This window comes from Anser anser (assembly GCF_964211835.1).
Source record: "Anser anser genome assembly, chromosome: 18".
Lineage (NCBI taxonomy): Eukaryota > Metazoa > Chordata > Aves > Anseriformes > Anatidae > Anser > Anser anser.
Window position 1 is genome coordinate 3,338,451 of NC_139739.1, and position 23,803 is coordinate 3,362,253.

The following is a 23,803-nucleotide window of genomic DNA, read 5'->3' on the forward strand; positions in this document are numbered from 1 at the left end:
CGCCTCACGGAGCGGCTCCGCCCCGAGGCTCTCGCGAGAGGGCGGCGGCGGGGCCGGGGGAGGCGCGGGGCCCGGGGCCTGCAGCCGCCGCCGCCGCTGGAGGAGGGGGAGCCGCGGCCTGAGGGGGCCGCCCGGTAACGGTGCGTGCCGCCCGGCTTTACCTCAGCCCCCCCTTCCCGGTCCGCGGTGCCCTCCTCCTTGTCCCCGGTGCCTCATCCCCGCACCCCCCGTTCCTCCTCCTTCTCCCTCCCTCCCGCCGTCGCCCCCGCGCCCTCCCGGCCCTTCAGGTGCCCCCGCCGGCCCCCAGCCCCTCGCGGCACCCGAACCCCATCGCCCCCCGGTCCCGTTCCCTCAGCGCTGTCCCGGCCCCGCGCTGCTGCCTCTTGATTCCTCTTCTTGAGCCCCGTGGCTGCGTGCTTGTAAAGTCTTGCGGAGTGCGGCAGGGGGTGAGGGCGGTTTGCTTGCGGGGTCTTTTTGCGTTTTGTTGGCTTTGGCGGTGTCCCAGGACCAGATTTGGACTCTTCAGCTGATAATCTAAATGATCCCTTTAGTTAATTTGTTGGCGGTCCCTCCACCTTTCCACACAGCGTGCCACCGGTTTAACATAATCCCTCACGTTTCGCTTAAAACAGCGTGTTCCGTAATCCCACGTGCTCTTCTTGCACATCTTTTTTTTATTTTACGCTACATTTTTTGCCACTTTGCCTTCTCCCTTGCATGCTACAGTTCCAAACTGCTTGGAAGCTTTTGCAGCCATTTTCCCCTCATGGTTACTCCCTGATTTCTCCTGCTGTTCTTACGATCGCACATCTTTTCTCCGGGCCTTGTGCTTCTATCAGTCTCCGAGGCTTTTGCTGAGTACAGAAAGATGTGAATAACACAGAACTGTTTCATTTCATTCATTTAATTCTGTGACCCGCAGGCTTGTGACATGGCCACAGACGTAGCTGATCCTGTGGTCCCTGACTGCAAAGGAGACGTAAGGAGCGGTGCCAGGTCAGATGCTGACTATCCTCTTCGGGTTCTCTACTGCGGAGGCAAGTGCTGAAGGGGCAGTGGGCCACGATTCTTCCAGTGTGCTGTTTGTGAGGGCAGCCTAGTGCAAAGAGTGAGAGAATCGGACATTTTCTTCTGGTCAGCTTTTGTTGAAAAGATAGGCCATGGTCAGCGTGACCTTTCTGAGCTTCTTTCTGAAGTAGTTTGTGTGGTGTATTTTATCCAAAGCGTTTTTGGTGAAAAATGGGGGGCTCGTGTAAAAGTTACATTACTGGGAATGGTGCTCAGAACACAAACTTCTGAGCAGATTCCTGCAGCTAGTAAAAAGCTAGTACCTTTAGCACAGACGAAGTCTCTGAACATCAGTATGATAATAAATAAAGTAATTGTTGCACTGCATTTACAATTCTGTTTCACTCATTACATTTGTAGCTATGTAGATAAATTTTTAAAATGAAACAACGTACTTATCTAAAACATATCACTCAGGATTATTTATTTTGCATTGTGCTTGAACACAGTTGCAGGGGATTAGAAAAGAATCCGTGCTGTGTGTGAGTCTGCACAGTTGGCTTGGGTGTGTTTTAAAGTCAAGCCCATCCAACAAGTTACCCATCTTCTTTGATGAGCTTGGGCCTAGATTTTCTCGGATCTTTGGGACATAGGTAGCTCTTGGAAAATAGAGAGCTATCTGAATCATGTGGTAATTTATTAGGCATATTTTTTTGCCTCAGGTAGAACTGGTGTTTCTTTCTGTATCTTTTCCCCGAACTATACGTATCTTCTTCCCTTCCTTCACTGACTGATTGCTTTTGCTGTGATAGTTTTATTCTAACACACAGCATGTGAGCAAATGACTAAATGGAGGAATGGTATCAATAAAATAATCTTTTGAGTCAGCATGAGGTTATAACCAGAAGTTACAATGTAAGAAGTCATCCCTAACTTCAAAATACCAATTTGAATTAACACCAAGGTTGTAAGTTGAGAACTTTTTGTAATTTCTTTTTTTTTCCCTCCCCTCTTTCTCCAGTCTGTTCACTGCCAACAGAGGTGAGTTATTTTTTTGTTTCTTTCTGTCCTATGATTTCTATGATGATTCTTTCTGACCTTTTCTGGCTTTTAATTGTGGTAGTTCTGTGCTTCAGCCGCTCTCATCTTTAGCATGCCACGAGGCTCCTTATGTGCTACTAGAGTGTTGTTATTGAGTCACCCTAAAGAGAAATGGCTGAGCTAAATAGAAAATGTATTTTGCTCTATTTGTTTGTGACAACATTCCTGTGTCCTTTCTTCTCTAGTACTGCGAATACATGCCTGATGTGACTAAATGCAGACAATGGTTAGAAAAGAATTTTCCAGATGAGTTTGCAAAACTTACAGTAGGTAAGAATCTTTCTCCATTTTCTGGCTTATATGTGTACTTAAATGTATTCAGAAGTCTTTGAGCTTGTCCTTTTCTCACCTTTCCCATCTTCCAGTTGTCTGAAAGTTAAACCGTTTTCTCAAAAGTCTAGGGTGCTTTTGGATGCTGTGAAAATAAGTTTGTCAGAAAATCTCAGAAACGATATTTGATCTTTATTAAGGTTTCTGCTGTAACCAGTCATCTGTGCATTTGTTTCCTGTCAAAGTTAATTTATCCAATATTATGTCTTTCCAGTCGACAGTGGATTGCTGGAGGAAAGGTCATTAGTGATAGGGAACCTGTTGATTTAGAATTTAAATGTTAACACTGTCGTTAATTTCCGTCCCTTTTTGGAAATTATGCAGAGACTGTATTGAAACTGACTGTATCCTCAAGCTGAATGTCACAGATCTAATTCATCCCAGCACTAGGATGAGGTTGTAACATGCATCAGTCAAGGAACCGTGGTGCTAAAGCAAGCCACTTAAGGATCTAGCAAAATGTCACTGCCTTACTTCCTGTTTCTGTAAGGTCGTGTGGTAATCTGACCACTAATTTTGTTCTCTTTCTTCTCACCGCTCCGTTCTGATGTACGTAAGAAAATTCACCTAAACAGGAAGCTGGGGTTGGAGAAGGCCAAGGAACTGCAGGAGAAGAGGAAGAGAAGAAGAAGCAAAAGAGAGGCAAGGTCTAAATAGTTGTTTGTGGAATTGATTCATGAACAGTTCGGGACGTCTTTTTCTCATCTGTAGGCCTGGACTAGGCATGGCTTTCTTGTGTTTTGGTTGTGTTAGCTACCCTTCGACTCTGCGCAAAAGATACCAACTGGAAGAAGCGTATGTGGTAGCAGGGTTGGTACAGCGATGTGTGCGGTGTTAGTGAAGAGACCTGGGTTGTGTATCTGATTGTCCCGTCATTGCGATGGCACTTATTCAGGGAGTAATTCTTTCCATCCTAAAATCATCTGGCATACCTCCCCAAATGCCTGTTTTCACCCTATTTAACGTGAGCTTATAGGTTGCTTGCAGAGTAGAACAAAGGTTGCTTGCCTCTAGAAATGCCTCGTGATGCTGCTTTTGCCTTTTTTACCTTCCATCCCTCCCCAGTATTGTTAGTTATTTCTGTTTAACAAACATATGTTCCATCATAAATCAGAATGCTGTGGTTGTTAATATGTATTTGCCTGCTTATTGTCAGCTTTCTGTAGTGCTTCATAAATGCTGGTTAACAGCCCAGTAGGATTCAAATTTTAAGCCACATATCACTGCAGACGTTTTATTTTTGTGTCTTGGTAACCAGTTATGTTTACTTTGTCAGTGGGATATGTGTGGTGACAACAGTAACTTAGAATCTGTAGCTTGGATGCTTCTTCCAGAGACTTCAGAACATTTCCTTTCAACATTATTTCATTGTGTGGGGTGCTATGGCTAGTATGGTTTTAGTTATAAAATAAGTATTTAAAATCTTTGGAGATTTTCTCCTAGAATCTCAAGTTTCATGTAACTTAGGGTGTGGTGTTAAGTATGATGGTACAAGATACTCTAGAAGAGAGGGTGAAGAAAACGAGCAAAAACTTAGTGCAGTTGTTGACTGACGAAACTTTGAGATAACTGATAATTTAAGACAATAAATTGCTATCAATTTATAGTAATGTAGAACTGAAAGTGCTGCACATTAAGGGAAAAAAAAGTATTCTCAAGGGGTTAGTTTGCTCATAAATTCTTGGTGAATTCCTGGCTTTCCTGGTGAGAAGGCTCTAGAACAAAACTTCACTTACCCTGGGGTGACTTGAGTTTATACAAAGTCAACTACTGTGGCTGGCTTCTGTTTGAGGCATATTTTTTTCTACCAACCCATATATATAAAATGTTTCATACGTGTCCTGCATGAATATCTAGAACTCAACGTGCTGTTTAACCCAGCAGCCCAACTAGGCAGGTTCTCCTGGCCTCAGTGAATGGACACGAGTAAGTTGCTTTGCGTCACACCCAAACAGTAAGGATGTTAAGCTCATGAAAAACATTAAAGTAACAATTCATTCCTAAGATTACTACAAAAGAAAAATCCCTGAAAAAGGGGCTAAATGTAGACCAAAGTAAAGTGTTGGGGAGCCCCCATTTTTATCATTGTAACAGGGTCCTGATGTGCGTGCTAGGCTTTAATGCATATTTGACATGCATAGGTTATTTTTTGTAATACAAGGCTTTTCTGTGCAATGTATCTTTGCTTACATACATAGATGGGGAGAGAGGTTTCTTTGTTTACAGGGGTGATATCTGACTTTACAGTCTTTTTTTTCTTTAAATGTTTTGTCATTTAACTAATTATGTAATCTTACCTTCTGTTTTAAAGGTGGAAGAGGTCAGATAAAACAGAAGAAGAAGACTGTACCACAAAAAGTGACAATAGCTAAAATCCCTAGAGCAAAGAAAAAATACGTCACAAGAGTATGTGGCCTTGCAACCTTTGGTGAGTTGACTTTTGTTAGGTGTATTTTGTTGCTTTTAGATGTGCCTTTAACCTAATATTACCTAGAGTCTTGGCTTGTTTCCTGTGAGTAAAAAAGTTTCAATTCTGAAACTTTTTGCCCTCACTGTAGGTATCTTGTCATCTATTCTGTTATCTCCCTTCTAGTTTGTATTTCTTCACAACCTTTTATTTTTTTTTTTTAAGTTAACTTAAGGCTGGATACCGTCTTTTATTCTCTGCTGTTATACCTTGTCTGAAATATTTAACCATTACTTCATTCTCATTTAACAATTATCAAAAAAAGGAGTTTCCTTGTGTGGTTGCTATGTATATATTTAGCAACTGATACCTCTACTCACATCTAGCACGCTATTAGGCATATGTTGGATAAGTAACCTTTAAGATATTTCTTTTGATTGTATTACCTTGAGTGATTTGCTTCTGTCGGTGTGAGATGAAAATTCCCAGGGTGCTTTAGGAGTTCCAAAGTATGCCAAAGGTATGATGACTCCCTCTGTGATTTAAGTCCTTAAACAAATAGGGTTACTTTTTTTTGAAGCGTCTTCCCACGGCAGCCCCCTTGTTAGACTTCAGAGTAGTCTGTTATTTTAATGATAAACATGCTTACTTTCAAAAAGTTGCTTAATTCAGTCACTACCTGTTTTTTTTTTTAACTTGTAAATATGTTATTTGCTATTACTTTTTTTTTTTTTAACTTATACTTGAAATTGATTAAGTGCACTTCTGAGTGAAGCAGTTAAATCATTGCCAAATTAAACCAACAGTGCTGCCCTACGTAGCTTTGGTCAGCTGCAGACATCTTAGCCGCTTCGTATTATATCTGTAATAACATTTTTTTTCACAAATGGCTCACTGGTTTTATCAAAGTTTTAATCTTGGTTGTATTAAAGATATATGTTATGTATTTCCTGCATAAGAATTTTGTTGGTTTTCTTGAGGGACCAAGAAAAAACAACAACAATATAAATAAATAAATAAAACCAGTCTCAAAAATCACTGGGACATGTTTCTAATAAAAACATACTGAAGCAATTCTGTGGGGAAAAAATAGTTCAATAACTATAGAGGTTACTCAGAACTGGATGGGTTTTTAATCTGCGTTTGTGTTTTTGGTGAGTGCATGGAGCCTAGACCTACAGAAACAGAACGTACAGATGACTTTTAGTGATTTCGGCCTCGAAGAGTGCTAGATTTGTTAAGTCAGTTGTTTTGTATATAAGTATCAGACTTTTGCTTTCAATGGAAATCGTATTAAAGTTTCAACTGTAAAATACCACTAGTCTTTCAACAGTTAAGATTTAAATTTTGGTTTTAAACTTGAGGAAAAACTGGTATGGCAATGACTATACTTACACTGCCAATTTTCCCATAAACAGAAATCGATCTTAAGGAAGCGCAAAGGTTTTTTGCTCAGAAATTTTCCTGCGGTGCCTCAGTAACAGGAGAAGATGAAATAATCATTCAGGGGGATTTCACAGATGACATTATCGACGTAATACAGGAGAAGTGGCCTGAGGTAATAAACAATTTCTTTTGTAAGACTTCTAGTTTTGCACAGTAGCCTGTGAGTTTTCCAGTGATTTTCAAAAATGGGTGTCACCTTCGGTAGCACAGACTTGTGCAAAAATAAGACCAGTTGTTGCCCTTCCTCCTACATATGAACAATTAGGTTAAGGAGTGATTAAAGTTGAAGCTGAATGTTGCTTCCATTGTCCAAGAAACATCAAATCCTTAAGGATATAGTGCACTGAGGAAGGTGTATCAGAGTAAGAGCTGTCAAATATCTACAGCTTCTTCCTGACCATTTCTTAATGGTGAATGCCTAAGTGTTCTTGTGCTGCCATCCTGTTTTTCAAAATACCTTAAAATATTGAAAAAAAAATGTCCTTCAGAAGAAGAGGTGAACTCATTTTGCGTTGGGCTGAAGTGTAGATGGTTGAGAGGTTTGGTTGCACTGCTGTAAGTGCAGACAGTTTCTTTGACTCTCCCTTGTTCTGGTATTTCCTGGTTTGAATTCCTTCTGAATAACTCTGTAGGCTTGTCCTTATGCAGAGCCTCGTAGGCTCAGCTGTGTGATACAGGCATGTGTCACTCGCTTGGTATTTACAGCAGGGAGTCTCAGATGGCACCGTGTGCTTCTCCTGCACTTCGTTACATGTACAGTGAAGAATATCGAGTGAGATGCATAAGGAAATACACTTAACCTGTTTTGGCTTTTTTTTCCCGTAGGTGGATGATGACAGCATTGAAGATCTTGGAGAAGTCAAGAAGTGATAGTGAAAGACTACCTTTATTTAATTTTATGGTTATTAATGATGTAGCCAAAGTGAGGCTTCTAAATCCATTGACTCTGCAGTGAAACTGTGGAGAACCCGTATCCTTGGCATTTTCACTGTTCTGTATAGGCTGCTTCTTTTTTTGTTGTGATATTTGCCAAAGCTAAATTGGGGTTCTATCATGCTTACGCATGAAGTAGATTTAAATAAAATTACTGTTCCTCACTGAGTAGTGTTTGTGGTCTGTAGAGCTACTTTCCATCCTAAGCTCATAGGAAAATAATCATTTAATTAAATGTTTATTTTTCATCTGCTGCCCTTTCTGCTAAGTATTTAAAGCATGTATCTGATGTACAGAAACTCATACCTCTGACTTACCTGCATAAAGTCTGACTGCTTGTTTGCTTCCGCACACTGCGTTCACGGGGAAGGCACAGTGAAGTGAAAGCTTTGCAGCCTTCCAGGCTCCTAGCAAAGAGCTCTGAGCACAGGTTTGGTGCTCTGTATTTCACTGCCCCGTTTAAAGACGTTAAATGCTCCCTGGTTGGCGCTGTCTTGGAATTGCCACTATAAACTTATACGAGTTCAAACCCATTGTGTACATTATCCTCTGCCAAGTCCTTTTCTCTGCGATTTTTGATGATAAACCCGTAGATGTAATTAGATTTAATTAACGCGACAGCCGCCTCTCTGCAGCTGTTCCACGACGAACCCGAGGGGGGCGCTTACCCTTCGCTGACAGCGCCTGGCGGGCGCGGGACTCGAACCCGCGGCCCTTCCCCTCCGGGGCGGGGCTTCTGCCTAACGGCCACGGGGGCGGGGCGCAGCCGTGACGTCAGGGCGAGGGCGCCGGTGGGTTTGGAGGGGGGGGCGGGAGGAGCCTGAGGGGAGGGGGTCGCCGCCTCAGGGTCCTGTGGGGGGGGGGGGGGGGGCTCCCCAGGGGGTTTTGCGTTTTTTCTGATTTTTTTTTTGTCTTTTTTTCCCCCTTTTCTCGCAGGGCTGCCGGATGAGAAGGCGGCTGGGTGGCCGTGCGGCGCCTCAGCAAGCGGGAGCCCCCGAGGCTCCATGCCGGCTGCTGCCCGCTCCGGGCTAACGCCTGGCAGCGGCCCCTATGAACCCGGCCCGGCCGCGCTCCGCTTCGCCTCAGGTAAAAATAAATAAATAAATAAAACGAGAACCAGGGCCGTGGGCAGGGGGCTGCTGGAAACGTGAAGCGCTCAGCGTGCTGCTGACGGCTTCGGGCAAAGCCCACAGGTGGCACCACCGCTGCAGGGAGCGTTTAGGGGCGGTCTCTGTTCCTAACACACAAATACTTCAATTTCGACCGACCCGGAGTTTGTTATCAGGAAACCGGGTCGCTTGTTCTTCGTGTCGAAGTGTGTCCTCCTTGTTGGCTTTCCTAGAAATTCAGCCCGAGCTTTGAGAACAGCACCGTTGAGAAACAGAGGCGAGAGCTCCAGGCTTTAATCGCAGAACTGAAGGACCGTGATGAGGAGCTGAACGCCTTGGTTGCCGTGCATCAGAGGGAGCGTCTCGCCTGGGAAGATGATCGGCAAAAAATACTGACTCTGGCAGAACGATGCGCCTTATTAAACAGTAAGCGTTGTCTGTAAAGAATAGGACCCTGGTCTTTTAAGCACGTTCGGATGCTCTGAGCCCTTAATGACAGCGTTGCATCTTGTAAGGAACCATTTCCTACACTTCAGCCTTACATTTAGCTGTCTTCTTTCTGAGATCAAAACTTCTACAATGGTACTAAAATGGTCTGATCATGTAGCACGTTCATTTGAATTTGTAAATTGCTTCTGTGGACTCTAAAAAATAACTGATGAAGTAACCATGGTGAGAGAGAGCAACTTGCAAGTGTGCCGGTGGTCTGCAGAGCCCTGTGCCCTGAGGTTCTGCTGCAGAGCTTTGATATCATCCACAAGCCACCTGGACAAATCACCTGGTGGCTCCAAACAGCCTTGTTTGACAGCCATACCACAGAGGTCACCATGGAGTTTGTGTTCTGTCTGACCTAGGTAACTGGAATCCTGATTTGGAGTGCGCAAAGTGAACATTCATTTCTGAATTACATGATTTTAGCTAAACACTCATTTAATTTGTGGACCCAGGATTAAACTACTGCCCATACATTAACATAAAATCACCATCCAGTAATTAAAATCTCAGAAATATGTAGCCTGGTTTCTCACAAATACCTTGTCTTTTTTTTTTTTCAGATGAACTGAACAAGAGAAATGACATTATAAAATCACTAAACAAAAAGTTAAAGCTCTTAGAATCTCAGCAGAGTGACAGTAAGACAATATGTGAAATTACACAACAGAAGTTTAAAGAGCTGTCTCAAAAACTAACAGACGTGACTCTTCACTGTCAGGGTCTGGAGGTAGGAGTTGAATAATGGTCTGATTTTGCAGTCCAAGCATATGTGGAATGCCATTGGCACTTGTGAATTTCACTGGTGAATGAATATTTCAGATTATCAGGCTCCTGAGTTGTATTTGTCTTTTAGTACAGTAATCTTAGATCAAGGTATCAATCTAAATTGTGTGGGGGGAAGAAAAAAATTATTTCCTAAGCTAGGATTTGGAATTTGATGTTTGTTTGCTTAGTTTTGGAGAACGTTGTTCAGAACCAACTTGCTTCCAAAAATCTCAGGCACCATGACTTCATGTTAACCCCCAAAACTGTACTGGTACTTCACTGGGAAGTTCCAGAAAGTCTTACTTACGCCACTGGTTACTATTAAGAACTGTTAGTATTCTGTAACTGCTTTAAGGATATGAAAATAAGTTTTTATTTTATTATTTTTTTAAAGCGACCTGGCAATGATGTGTTTATTGGGATAATTTTTCCCCATGTCCAATACGGTAAAGTAGTATTCTATGTTTTCATCTATCTAATAGTTTTAAGGAATGCAGGCTATTAAGGCCCATGATCACAAGCAAGTTTAGATGTAAAGAGCAGGGGAACAATTTTTATTCCAGCGTTCTTTTGTCCAAATCCTCTGCTGCCGTTTGTGATTTTTAAATAAAGTTGTCCGTACATTTGCTGGCAAAATAGTAACTTTGAATTAGTGAAGTAAAAATTGACATTGTCATTTCTGTTCACTAGGAGGAAAATCAAATTCTCCGCTGCTCAGTTTTGGAACTGTCTGCTAAAAAAGGCCAGCTGCAAGCTAGAGAACAGGAGCTTCTTAAAAAGCTTGAGCTGAAGGTAACATCTGTCATCTCATCAGGCACTAACTGTGATCAAAATGCAGTGCATTTATTGGTGGCTGACACAGTGTTTTAGTCTGTGTTGATTTCACATCTGTTTAATTCTTTGGCTTGACTGAGAAGGAAAAAGTGGTCAACAAACAATAAACCGGTTTATTTCCATAAAAAGGCATGTTTCCTGGCTTTGATTTTTTTTTTTTTCCCTCAAAAACCTAGAAGGAAATTTGTGAAGTAACTACACCTACTGCAGTAAAGCATACTGTTGTTTTGTCAAGATCCATACGTGAAGGTAAAACAATAATCAGGAATACGTTCTATTTCATATTTCAGGGAGAGGCTATACTTGAAACAACTGATTACATTACTGAGGTTACATCTAAATTAAAGCTGGAGAGTGCACTGCGTGCAGCAAAGGCAGAAGAATTCAGTCTCAACAAAGAAAAGCAGGACCTCAGACTGAGACTGAGAGAACTAATACTTGAAACAGATAAGCTGAAAGGTAAATGTTTATACCAGGCACCTAATTTAGTATGGACCAGCGTGATTCCTTTTCATTCTGGGAAATGCTATGTTTTGTTTTAAAGATGACCTCTGTGAAAAGATGAAAGAAAATGATAAGCAGCAGGAAGAAATCATTCACCTCAAACAAGAAAATGTCTCCTTGAAGAATGAGCTTGCACTTAATGGTAAGTGCTGGCAGTTGGCTTTTCAAGCCTCAGCTTTCAACAGATCAGAACCTTCTAGACGACAGCAGTTCGCTGGAATCTGAGGGAGGCAGCTTTCTTGACATTTAATAAAGGTATATGCCCCTGTGTGTTATTCTGTGAAAGCAGTATCTAGGACTTCTGCAGAGACAGTTTATAAAACGTTGTAAAAGCACAAAGTTCACCAATGTGATGATGTGTGGAGTAAATGGTTCAGAGGATTCCCTCTTGAGAATTTTTGAGACTTTCATGTCTCTCGTGGTATTAATACAATAAATGGGGGTGGTGTTCTTCCTTCTGACTTAGGTTGCATAGAAGTTGGTGATCTACTGAAAAGATGCAACATGCAAAATCTAGAGCTTAGGCCACATGAAATTACTAGCCCGTTCACTCCCTACTGTGGGCAGCAAGCAGGTGTTGTTGAAGCAGCAATATGTTCACAAATTCAGTTTGGTACTTTGGTACTCAATATTTCCCAGCACTTACCTGTACAAGGCATGTTTTAGAATTAATTACTAAACTTCTTTTCCATGAAAGAACGTAAACATGGAAAAGTAAAATATATCAATCAATGAAGTAGAATATTGCTACTAGTAAAACTAGATGCTGGTTTACGTGAAAAGCCCAAAGAAAATACTTAATAAATCTGTGAGACAACTTATTATGTTTTTGTTCAGAGGGAAAAGAGATCCTGTTGATCTTAAGAAAATGCTTTTATTTTGTTTAGGTACTTGTTTCTACTGCTACAGACATGCATAAACAAATTTACTTGATTTGTGTCTATTCACTTAAAGTAAGTAATTTGAAAACTGTATAATATGTTTTGAAACAGTTGAGAAAGCAAAGAGAAAGGATCAACTTCTTCAGTTTGCCAAGTCTAAACAAGTACGGACTGACACAGAACTATCAAGTTTGCGACAGGTATGACCCTAATTGTGTTTCTACTCTTAGATTATAAAGATGTTTTTCAGTAACATCAGATTTTCGTAGAACAGTATGAAAGTTAAAACTGTCTGTTCTTAAATAAGAAAGAAAAAAAAAATCAAATTTGCTGTTGCTGCCTTGTTGAGATCACTACGAAATGTTGATTTTTTTTTTTTGTATTTACACAGGCTTTTGGCCTCTATTGTGTAGTTGTATCTACTTAGTTCTGCAATGAGTAAACATCCCCGCAGCACCCTGATGAGGTAACAGTTCATCAGTGTGTGTATAACCAGAAGGTGCTATGCTCCGAAGTCATCTGAAAGGCAGTGGGACTTGGGTGTGCTGGCTCACGTGTGCCCAAGGTCAACTCCTGCAGCATAAAGGGGCAGGGTGTACCAAAAGAGCTTGCTTCAAGGGAGCTTGCTTAAAGAGCTTGCTTAAAACTAGTGTTTTCACCTGCACTTATTTGAGGTTTCCAAGGCACGTTCGATTTTTTTTTTATTGGAAATAATTGATCAGTGTGTTATCTTTCAAGTTAGCTATACAAAATATTCCGCGCAGTGAAAACCAAAACTGCAGTCATCATTCCTTGTCCTGTAATTTTGCTTTGAACAACATAATAACAACTTATGCTGAGTACTGAATAGCAGTAATGATACTGTATTTTTGGTTCGTTGTGATTCAGTTATAGAAGACCACTCCAGTCCTGTAATAAAAAATACTGTTTATTTCAGAAAAATGTTTTCATAAATGCATGGAGAGAGAGCCCCTTAGATTTGGATGGCTTTGGCAATAGTTTGACTACAGATAGATGAAAATGGTTTGTTTAAAAACAAACGCACAAAATAACAACAACAAAACCTGCATATATATTAAAAAAAAAAGTTTATAAAAATATTTTGAGGATATATTTGGAAGACAAGCAGTGTGTTAGTGCCTGACAGCAGCGTTCTTGCATTCCAGAACTTCATTAATGTGCCTCGCTATCTTTAAGCAGATCTATGTAAAACAGCAGCGTGACTTGCAGTTTCTTCATGTCAGCTTGGAGAACTCTCAGGAATTAAGGCAAAAGCATGAAAAGGTGGCATATGAAAGGAGGTATAGAAATCTTTTTTTTCTTTTTTATATGTATATGTACTACTTTACTCTCCAAGAAACTTCACTGCTGAGCCACAATTGGCATTCTGAAATAGATGTGTGCTGTGTCAAGATGGCTTTGCTGGACTTGACCACAGATATCCAGTGCAGTTGTCAGATAGCTGTTTTACGTTGTCAGGACACCATGAGTATCAGTCACAGAATGAAGCATTATATGGAGGTCAGAAAGTTCCTGATCTTTTTTAAAAACTGGAGTATTCTGGTGGTACGGCTGTTAATCTGGCCCGCTATTCCACATTTGAAAAACAAAGTTCAATTTGCTTTCAGATTAGGAAATTGGTGCACACCCTGAAAGTTCAAACGAAATTATCAGTTGGATAAAACATGAAGGAACTCTCAAACTCTTTTTACAAAGTAACATGGTCAAATATGGGCACGCTTCTGTTGGGTTTGGGCAGGATGCAGCTGTTTGTTAGTATATAAGCCACTGCAGAACCATGGTACAGCCTCTAGTTAATGTATAGCTTTATCCAGAGTAGTTATGTATGCTCTTTAAATACACTGCTTCTGATGGTTTCTTTTTCACACCACTGTAGCATAGGTACGGTATTCCCTGCTCCTGAAAGTAACAGCCAAACAGAGTCAGTTAGGACTGACGGTACCCACAGGGTACACGAGGATCATGGAACTGCACAAGTTCTGAAAAGCAGGGTAGAAAACACCTCTGAGATCTGTGAAGTAGATAATAGACTGTTACTGGATGCATCAGGCTTGGAGAAAACTACATCAGCACACTTAAATCGGTGTCAAAAAGTTGTGAAAGGCTTGGCAATGGAAGAAGAAGAAAAGCAGGATGTTGCATCAAGCTCTGATGAGCTAGACAGCAAGCTATTTTATGAGGCAAACAACACGAGGCTGTTGAGAAACAGGGAAATCTCGGAGAATGAAGTGGAAAGCAGAGACCAGCAAACTTTTGAGTCATCGTCACCTGAATACTGGCTTAACATCACTTCTTGTGTAGATTCGCAAAATACCTTGATCCAGAAAGCCACATCTGACAAAGCTGATAATGAAAATAAAACCTGGGAAGAGAGAACTGGAATTCTGTTTGGCCAAAAAAGCAAAGAGACTTCTGTTGCGATTCACACTTCTGAATCTGATTCCTTTAGTAGTAACGTCATCGTTAAAAAAGAGGCAAGGTGGAAGCCAATATCAGATCCAGAATGGCTGAAGATTTTCAAACCTATAAAAGGAAATGGAAGTAAATTGCAGAGAAAAGATTGCAACTGTCTCAAGACTGCAGAAGAGATGAAATATGCCAGTTCAAAAAGGTTACGTACTTGTTACATTTAAGAAATAGACAGGGACAAACTAGAGTTGTGGACAAACTCTCAGTAATTTGTATTATTTCAGGGGATGTTTAAAGTAACTGCTGTCTTAAAATTAGACCACCAACTTGAAAAGTGGCAAATTTAAAATAAGTTAAAATAGCTCTAAGGTATCATTATTCTATTTTTATGCTACATAACTCACCAAATAAACCAGTTGAGGAGAAAAATGCAGATTTTCAAAAATCTTTTTGATTTTTGGAAATCCCAGATGTTGCTTGTAAATCTGGTGGGTTCCGATTCAGACCAGACGTGGACTTGTACAGTGACGTTACTGTAAGGCAAGACACAAACCCGGATTTTGTGTGATGTTTTACTGACTGTGTTATTTCTGTTGAGAAATCACACAGCGGCTGGGCGAGAATGTAGGACATGGCTCTTCCGCACAGGCTGCTTTCCTCACTGAGGGCAAGAAAAAGAGACGGCAAGATTTAAAGGACAGCATCTTTGTTCGTGGGGCTTCCTCCCTGTGTTTATACTGGGGGAGGAAAGCGGGACGTGTGGTTGGGGACAAGCAGAATGAGGTTTCTAATTCCGAGAAGTGTCAGAAAAATACTGAAGTGTCTTAGTGGCACTGGAAGGTGTCTAAAATATAAATGCTGCTTTGCAGTTATAGAAGTTGTTTTTATGCCTGCACAAGCAAGGGCATTCAGAGCTGTGACTGTTTCTATGGATTTTTTGTGCTGGTTCCTCTTCGTCCTTTCAAAAAATTGACTGGCTTTCCAGTTAGCACCTCCGCTTAAGAAAGATTTCTGAAGTTTTGCAAAGCTACTTCATAGCTGCTTTTTAGATGGGCGAAGAAGAGGTAGCTTTCCAGCTGATAGCTACATGTACAGTAAATGAACAGCTGTTTAAACCTGAAAAGAGTTTTAACCAGCAAGTCTGGCCCAATATCCAAACAATTTAATGTTATGGAAGGGAAATATCTGATTGTACCGATGCTTTTTTTCTATATTGCTTTTAAAACAAAAATACCATGGAAATCATTACTGCAGTGAGACAGACCTGTTCAGAAACAAGGTGAATGGGCAGCCGCTGGAAAAATAGTGCTGTCCTGGCACGTTTCCACACAGCTTAGCTGAGCTTCACGTTGTGTATTGGCTGTTTTTAGTTTCCACTGTACACAAGTCATAAAACAAGACTTCCCCTTACGTCTACCCTCACCTTTCTGTATTTACTCTGTCCGGCAGCACAAATGACACACTGTCACCCCTACAGATCTTTTTTGAGGCTGAATCATTCAGACTGCTTTCATTTTTTGACTCGTCCTTAAGAGGATTTTAGGGGAGAAGGAAAAAGTAAACTCTGGCAGTGCAGACAGAATGGATGGGAGGGCTGCTTTAGCCAGTCGGAGTTTGCTGAGCTGTCAAGTTTTGATCCTAGGAGCTCTGCGAATTGGAGACGGATTGACTCAGTGCCTGCCTGCTCTCCAGCCATTGCTGATTCTGATTTGCCACCAAATACGCTCTCACCCTGTAAGTGGGAAGGAGACTGTGTAGTATTGCAGTCCTCAGCATGGGCATCTTGTTTGGCTACTGCCATCAATGCCTTAACACAACATTCCTCCTAGGACTTGAATCTGGATCCTCCAGTTTCCCACTGCTGGCCTCATAGTGCTGATGATGTATTCTGTGTGTAGGGAAGGGTGCTGGCACCTCCCTGTCAGCCCAGCAAATATTTTTGACATGAGTTCTTGAATTCTGGACAAGCCAACAAGCAGGCTATTAACTCTGCCAAATACCGTAGCCAGCTGCAGGAGCGATCGTGAAGTACTGTAAGGCAGGAGTCCTTTCTGTGTGCTCTGGCTTAAGTGACTCCATTTACGTTAGACCGACATTTCCAGGCTTGGGATGTTTATCTCAGTTCTGTTTTTAAAGACAGCAGTTACTTGTTCGATGTGCCCCTGCAGGACTAAGCCACCCGTTCCTTGAGCCAGCTCCCTGCCTCAAAATCCAACCCGTTTCTCCCCGCTCCCTCCCAGCCTGTGCAGTTCTTCAAACCTGGCTGTGCTCACTGCCTTACCTCTGTGCCCTGCTGCGAGGAGCTGCAGCTTGTTCTGTCACAGCTCTCCAGAGCCTGCTCTTGTCAGAAGCTCGCAAACATGAGCTCCTCTTTCTTAAAAGCCTATCGTATCCCCGTGTTTTACAAGAGAAGTGGAACGAGACACAGCATACAGTTCTCAGCTGGGCTTTGTGAGCTGGGCTCACAAGGGCTTTTTCTTAGGTTGAGTGGCATTTAAAAATAAACCTTTTTGTAGCAGCCTTGCCAGGTATGGAAGCCAAACAAGTATCTAAAGAATACTTAACCAAACATTGGAAATTTGCAAACAGTCTTTTCTTTAATGGATGTGTATTTAACTAACTGATTCAGGCAGTGCTAGCAGTCATGTTTTGCTCAGAAGAGCGAGGAATATGGAAATGTTTTATTTGGGGAGATGGTTGCCGTTTTATTTACTTTTTGAAAACTTTATGAAGCGGAAATAGCAGCTGAAGATGAAATGCACTGCAGAGCTCGAACCTGCTAGCAGAATCCAGGGCACGTCTTTGAACAAGCTGCAGACTGCGTTCAGTGCGGGGGCCAGGTGATTTCAGGGAAAAATTTCTTACGTATATTTGGGCTGCTGCTGGGTTCCCGTACTGCTTGAGCAGATGAGCCAAAACAGTTTCTAACGTGCTGCAGCCTTTGTTAGTTCTAGGCTTGATTTGTGATCAGTTGTTGCTGGAGCTGGCAGATGGATGTGGTACGTTCTGATAAAATTCTGAGTTAAGCCACTGAAATTGAGAACTGTTTTTCTGAAGGTTAGGCTTGAATCAAGTTGACTTTTAGTAGGGGAAAGTTGTGAGAAAGTTTCAGTCCTCATACATGCATATTAAGGGTTACAGACCCTATCAGGGCAAGCTTGTGATATTTATAAGTCAGTGTTGGGACAGTAATAATGTTCTGGGCCTGATTTGTTGCTTTTATTGACATTTAAATTGCTTTTCAGATACTCCTAAATATACTCAGATACAGCCAGTGCTAAATTAATATTTTGTTTTGCTTTAAAACCTAGGGGAAGATGCATGCCAATAGCTTGTGTGCTTCAACTCCACTCTGAAATCGTAGTCAGGCAAATGAGTTTTGGGTTTAATCGCAGTTTACCCAAACTGAACTTTAAATGTACTGTTTCCTCCTGTATTTATAAATAAATATAATAAAGCCTCTTTGGGAAAGCTCTCCCATGATCTCCAAAATGAGATAATGGCTTTAAATGTCTGAGATTCTCTTGAAAAAGTATACCTACAAATATTAATTTGCCTAAATGGTGATTTCAAAAAAAGAAGAAAAAAGGAGTAGTGTATGAGAGAAGGCGTACCACCAGAGTACTGGGAGGAAGTAGATACTGCCTTTTGTATGCTCTTTGTGATATTAAATACATATTCTAGCACACGGCAATATCTTTGTTCTTGAAACTGGTTGAATGTCAAACCCTTGTCCTCAGAGACCGAAGCTCATCTAGTGAAGATGTCAAACATGGGAACAACTCTGAGGAACAGAGCAATCTCACACGTTTGGTTTTCTTGGGTCCGGGCCCGTAAATATTTTTTGTCCCTTTATTTTTCTTTGCAAGTTTAAAAAGAATGGTGATGCTGTTTCTGGCAATATCTTATTTTTAATTTTTTTTTTAACAGTGAAGAAAATGTGGATCTGAATTCTTTTCACTTGGATTCTCCCCATTGTTTGACTTCCACCCAGAAAGGAGACAGACCTCAAAGATGTGAGAAGTTCTCTGATGCAAACTCCCCTCTGGACATCGGTAACCTTTCAGTGATTGAGCCAAAAAATAGATGCTGCAATCCTACCATCAACAAAGTCAGTACTTTATTGCAGAATGTGTTTTGTTAATTTTATGGGGAATTGTGACTGATTTTGAACTGAGGCATTTTAAAATGGAAGTGATGATTCTTGCTGTTATAACTCTTCAGCCTATTCTAGAGAGATGATTTCATAACTGTGGCTCGCTTTCTGTCTCCTCCAGGATGCCTGTTACCCCACAAGTAAGCTGCAGCGTGCCTTGGCCGAGTCTCAACAGATGGTTGCTGATCTGGAGCTTAGCACTCTCCTCCGCATGAGCCCTCACTGCAGTCCGAACAGCAGCAGCATTAATACGGTATTTATTGCTCTTCTGTGACCAGACTTAGGTGGCTGGGAAGAGTCACTGTGAACACTGTGCTTGACCTGGGTGACAGCATTATAACCAATATCCTCCTCGTGCTTTGCAGTAGAGAAAACGCCTGCATACCTTCGCATGAAAAGCTTGGATTTTTTTTATAGGATTCTTTATGGCTCCTCAAGGTCGTGACAGGATTTGACTTTTGCATGTGTCTAAGCAGATGGAAGGAAGAAGGCATTTTGGAGCAAGCTGTAGGAGGTCTAGAAAAAAGCAAGCACAAGTATGACTTGCACCCAGAACTGGTTTATTATGCTGGCTATATTTGTGGAAAGGAGGACAGTACAGGAAATGGTGATACATAGAATAGTTTTGTGTCTGAATTTAAGCCTGACTCTCAGTGTAAATAACCTTTGAATTTTTGTGGGTTAATAGTTTTAGTTCTTTCATTCCAGGGTCAGAGAGCATACTGAAGGGGCAAAGAACCCGTATAATAGCTGTCACAGCAATGCATTTTATGAACATGAACTCTGATAGGAAGTTTCTGTCCTGAGTATGTGAGCTACAGGAGTAATTGGAGAAGGGGGCTCTTGTTTGTTTTCATAAATAGCCTTAAGAATTTCTGCTTTGTTTGACAAGATTTGTAACAAAGGAGATTGTATCACTTGTCACTAGGACTGAGTAAACTTGTGTTGATATGTATCACAAAGGGAGAATTTGGGCTCCTAATGAGAAAGCTGCATGCTGAAACTTCATCTGTGCTTTCCTCTGGAAGTATTACCTCTCCCTAAAAATGTTGCACTCGGTAAGGCCTTAGATGAACTTGACCAGAACAATGTTCCTGTAGGTACCAGACAAACAAAAGTAATTCTGATAACATTCAGAACCAAAAAACCTTAGTTGTGCTGGGACCGACTGACAGAGGATAAAGGTTGTGTGCCAGCATTTGCATAAACTGAAAGGATATTTTGTTCAGAAGTTCCTCTGCAGGATTTCATTCAGCCTGAAAGACGGCAACAGTGTAGTCCTTTGCAAAGACTGTCTTGTGGGATGGATTCCTGAAAAGCCCTCTGCAAAACAGTAGTTGCTTGTGGCTCTTGCCCAGCCCCATCAGATGTCTGGCTCCTGCTCTGATTGGCATGCCACAGCTCGGCCGTCCTTTAGGCGAGAGCACGACTGTGCTTTACAACCTGACACTGCGTTTTTGAGCTTGGGAATTGGCTTCTCCTTTGGAATGGCTGTTGCTTCGGCGGGTAGAAAATAAAGCATGCTCATATTTGCTGGCAAGGGTAGCTTCTGCACCACATCTGTAGAACTTTGATCTACTTTCAGAGCAGTTCTGGGCAAAAACTTGCCAAGCGTGTTCTGGTTAATCTATGCAGGCTAACTAATCTGTGCTTAAAACCAGGTCTACCTGAGGCTGTTTTAAACTGCTCTTTAAAACACGATGCATGTAAAAAATAACCCTTAAAATTTAATCAGTGAGAATTTGTGTCTGATGAATTCTGTGCCCTCTTTGGGGGAGGGGGGAGAAGAGGAGGGAAATAAAAAGTGTACCATTGCTGCCTGCCGGTTTGAATCTGGGACCTCTGTAATTCTTATTGTCTGAGTTCCTTGATTTCCATGTAGTGTTTTTGCATTACAATATAGACAACAGAACTTGCAGAGACTGTTCACAGGACGCAGTTATCTGGTGCAGAAGAAAGAGGTGCTAAGCTTCCGTTCTTTTCTCTATGATATTTTGTGAGTATGCTTTTCTTTTTTTTTTCCCTCACTTGATTTATTTTTGTTTGTTCTCATTATAAATGCATCTGCAATATTAATACAAGTCTAAGGGCTTCTGAGATGAGCCTGGCACAAGACTCTAAGTGCACTGCTCTGAATGCATTTCCGATAAAACTCTTGAGAGTACTGTAGCAGCAAACAGATACTAAGGCAGCCAGTAATTCCTTTAGTCAAATAATTAAACTTCTCTCAACCATGTTTCTAACGCTTCCTGCTCAGAAAAAGTCTGGGCTGTCAGATCTTGCAGGTCTGTTCCTGAGCCTGCAGCCTTTGTTGTACCTGCACACAGCTTATTGTAGTTGGAGTCCTTCTGTGTGTTACAGATAACAGGATCAAGGATATGAACATTGTTGAATAAGAGATTGGGAAGTGTTTTTCAATGCCACGGCCAAGGGCTGTTTTAGCATATTGTTCCAGGGCTCAGAGCTCCAAAAGTAGAATGTATTGAGTAGAGCTGTTTCAAAATATAAAAAAAAAAAGGCAACCTTGCCCATACCAGATTGTTTTTCCTTTTTTTAAATCAGGAAATTTCTCACTGTCTGATTATTTGTTCTACCAATGTGAGTTGGATGCTTGCAATAGGCACCGTGTCGTCTGGTTCTGAGGACAAAAGGGTAACCAGATATGGTTAAAATACAGAAAAGCACATGAAACTGAGTAACAGCTAGCAACAATGGGGGAAAAATATAGCAAAAAAGAAATCATCCAGTGCTGACACAACCCATGAGCGTGTCTGCAAGGGGGAATTATTACACTGCAAGCTGGAGTGGGAAGCTGTGTGGCACTGGCTTTCTTGTACTGGTTCTTCATGGGGACACTGGGGATGCTCTTACACAATTTTGGTCCAGTGGAGAGCTCAGTTCTTTTCTCGGTATATTCAAACTGCACTCCCTGGTCTGTGTTTCCTCTGTGGAGCTGAACCTCTCGTGACCCTGGGGAGTGGTGTTGGTTTACAGTACCCCGACGTTCTGCTGTTTCGGCAGGTACGCTTTGCATTAAGCGCAGAGACACTGAGTCTTCTCTCAAAGTGAGTCGGGTCTGCTTACTGCACGCTAATGGGGCTCTCAGAGGAAATGGATGCTGAGTAGCTGGAATGCCCTGCCTCACTGTGCTGTAATATTCCTGTGTAGAGATCTCTTCTTTTCCTATAAAGATAAGCCCCAAGCTAAAAGAAGCGGGAGGGTTTGTAGATCGAAACCGGCGCTGTGACTCGCATCCTGAAACCACTGATGTTAAAAAGTTTCAGGAGCAAATCCCCAAAATTGCTGAGCACCGTGCTGATGCAGCAAAGCGGTAAGCACATGCTTAGCCTACAGAAATAATCTCATTTGCTTCAAGTGAGAAAGAACTGATGGAACAAACGTACCCACAATTCACTGTAAATCCATGACCAGGTTTAGTGGCTCTGCAAGTCACTGGCTGCTGAATAAATCTTAATTTTTTCTCTTAATAAAAGGCATTGAATCAACTGTGATCAGTTAAAAACAAAGCAGCTTTTGCAGGTTTAGAAGTAACTAACATATTCATGTAATTTCATATTGAAAAGTGATGGAATTTATTTTTTTGATTGCTTTTAAATCACCTGATGGCAGGTGCAGTGCTAACCATTACGTTAATTTCCTGCTGACAGTGATTTAGCTGTTTTCATCGGTTAGTCATTTTCTCTTTAGAGAGAAACTGAGTTGGGGAGATCTGAAGAGCCGCGCAAAGGAGGAAGGGGTTGGGAAAAAGGACCTGTTTGGTTTTGGACAGCGTAGCGTGTGCCACTGCTTGTAAACTGTGACTCAGTAGCAGGCCAAGGGCACAAAGATCACTCCTTTTTGCAAAACAAAATGGAAACAGTTTATTTCATAACACGCCAGTGGTATCCCTGAGACTGTTGTCCTTCTGTGAAGCGCTTTGTTTACAAATCTGTCTCCTCTTTATATTTTTACTGTAGTTTTTGGTCTGTCTTCAGTATGAAAATGTATATAGTAAATTGACATATATGTGATTGCTTAATGTATCTCAGAGGAAATAAAAGCCTTCTGTCTTGTAATACAAATCTTTAATTTTCTGCAGTGGATGAAGACATTTCCATTATAGAATTATTTTTGAGAACTGAAGATCACCAGGCCATCACCTACAGTGGAAAGTTACCTAACTTTTTTTTCCGTAGTTCTATGAGTGTTTGAAAGACTCACAAGTGGCAAAAGATGTGACTCCGCTGGAATACATTTCAACTTGAAATAAAACATGAGAATTATGCCAAGGTAAACAAAACTCTTTTTTATAGCTGTGAGGTCAGGTTAAATACTGGCTTGTTTTTTTAAGAATCTTCAATGTGTAATTGTTACCACACAGCAACTATTTTTCTTACCTTTTTTATGGTGCTTCAGAAATAATTTTAGAGTATGACACAGCCAAGCATTCATTTTTGTTAGTTTATTGTTTTTGTTCTGAACTTCTGGCCGTGTAGAGAGATGAATAATGTTTATAGGAAGTTCCCAATTAGTGTCGTAACCAGGAAATGCCTCCTACATTGTTGAAATTGGACAGCTGTCACCCACAAGGTGGGCAAAACAACTCTTCCCCAGTCAGCAGCTATTTATTCTAACAAAAGCTTACAGCAAGATCAGGTGTTTGTGTGGACTGCTTTAGCACTGTATGGCAACGGCTAACCATAACGTGATTGGCTTTTTAGCATTTAAACTCTTTTTATCTTTGACTACTGAGCGAGACATTTAATTTTCAGTTTGAACTTTTTTTAATGAAAAGGTCAAATAAGCTAATAAAACAGATTCTTTTCTTACATCCTTCTTGCATATTTCACATGCTGTCCAGCACATTCGGTACTTAATTTATGACGATTCTCCGGGACACGCGACACCAACGGCCAGAAACACAAGCGCAGGGCAGGCTCTGGGTGGCCACTCAGCCACGTGTGGCTTGCGAGCAGCCTGGGGCACCTCTGCCAAGTCCATGTCCTTGTGCACAGTGCCAGCGCTTTCACTGTGTGGGGGCAGCTGAGCGAGGGGAGTCTCTGGCCCCATCCACTGCCACGAATTAATTGCAGTGAAATGAAACACTTGCACCATGGTTTCCCCTTGTTAACTTTCACATAATTCTCCGCTTTCTCTTTAATTACCTAAATGACAGCCTGCTTTCCATCCCATACTAATGGCCTCAAAATTAGTTGAACAATTCTGGTCACAGCTGCCGTCCTGCAAACTTTCCCTCCTCTGCCTAGAAGCATTACAATCGGAGGGAGTCTCTTGCTTCTTTTTTTCAGGAGACAAAGGCTATTTTCCACAAGCCTTTAAAGCACATTTGATTCCTGTACCTGCAGAGAAAATTTCTAGGCTCAGTCTTCAAAACGTAATGCTA

General features: G+C 41.5%; 2 protein-coding genes across 11 annotated transcripts; both read left to right on the plus strand.

Moving 5' to 3' along the window:
* The first annotated feature begins 1 nt into the window (after position 1).
* DENR (density regulated re-initiation and release factor) lies at positions 2-7,389 on the plus strand. The gene is made up of 8 exons (XM_083804358.1): positions 2-140; positions 923-1,037; positions 2,030-2,049; positions 2,295-2,379; positions 2,998-3,081; positions 4,751-4,867; positions 6,265-6,404; positions 7,118-7,389. Exons 2-8 carry the CDS (start codon positions 932-934, stop codon positions 7,160-7,162), a joined length of 597 nt encoding a protein of 198 aa, XP_083660484.1. The 5' UTR covers positions 2-140; positions 923-931; the 3' UTR covers positions 7,163-7,389.
* Positions 7,390-7,528: 139 nt separating this feature from the next.
* Positions 7,529-23,230, plus strand: CCDC62 (coiled-coil domain containing 62). Of its 10 annotated transcripts, none has more exons than XR_014573618.1 (15): positions 7,529-8,016; positions 8,162-8,311; positions 8,568-8,760; positions 9,390-9,556; positions 10,285-10,386; positions 10,719-10,887; positions 10,973-11,074; positions 11,925-12,013; positions 13,011-13,114; positions 13,711-14,445; positions 18,174-18,354; positions 18,521-18,652; positions 20,282-20,395; positions 20,962-21,730; positions 22,596-23,230. XR_014573618.1 is itself a non-coding variant. In XM_083804314.1 (14 exons), exons 2-13 carry the CDS (start codon positions 8,276-8,278, stop codon positions 20,387-20,389), a joined length of 2,097 nt encoding a protein of 698 aa, XP_083660440.1. In that variant the 5' UTR covers positions 7,529-8,016; positions 8,162-8,275; the 3' UTR covers positions 20,390-20,395; positions 22,499-23,230. The 10 variants fall into 10 exon arrangements, 7 of the variants coding, with proteins under 7 accessions (XP_083660440.1, XP_083660443.1, XP_083660444.1 ...); XR_014573619.1 differs by having other exon boundaries at positions 20,303-20,395; XR_014573620.1 differs by having other exon boundaries at positions 20,303-20,395; positions 21,421-21,730.
* The last annotated feature ends 573 nt before the right edge of the window (positions 23,231-23,803 follow it).

Excerpts from the sequence above, each read along its gene's own strand:
- DENR (XM_083804358.1), top strand. The coding sequence starts at position 932 with ATGGCCACAGACGTAGCTGATCCTGTGGTCCCTGACTGCAAAGGAGAC. Across the intron at positions 3,082-4,750 it reads GAAGAAGAAGCAAAAGAGAG|GTGGAAGAGGTCAGATAAAA; the intron begins GCAAGGTCTAAA and ends TCTGTTTTAAAG. Across the intron at positions 6,405-7,117 it reads TACAGGAGAAGTGGCCTGAG|GTGGATGATGACAGCATTGA; the intron begins GTAATAAACAAT and ends TTTTTCCCGTAG.
- CCDC62 (XM_083804314.1), top strand. The coding sequence starts at position 8,276 with ATGAACCCGGCCCGGCCGCGCTCCGCTTCGCCTCAG. Across the intron at positions 13,115-13,710 it reads AAGGTGGCATATGAAAGGAG|CATAGGTACGGTATTCCCTG; the intron begins GTATAGAAATCT and ends ACACCACTGTAG. Across the intron at positions 18,355-18,520 it reads GCAATCCTACCATCAACAAA|GATGCCTGTTACCCCACAAG; the intron begins GTCAGTACTTTA and ends TGTCTCCTCCAG.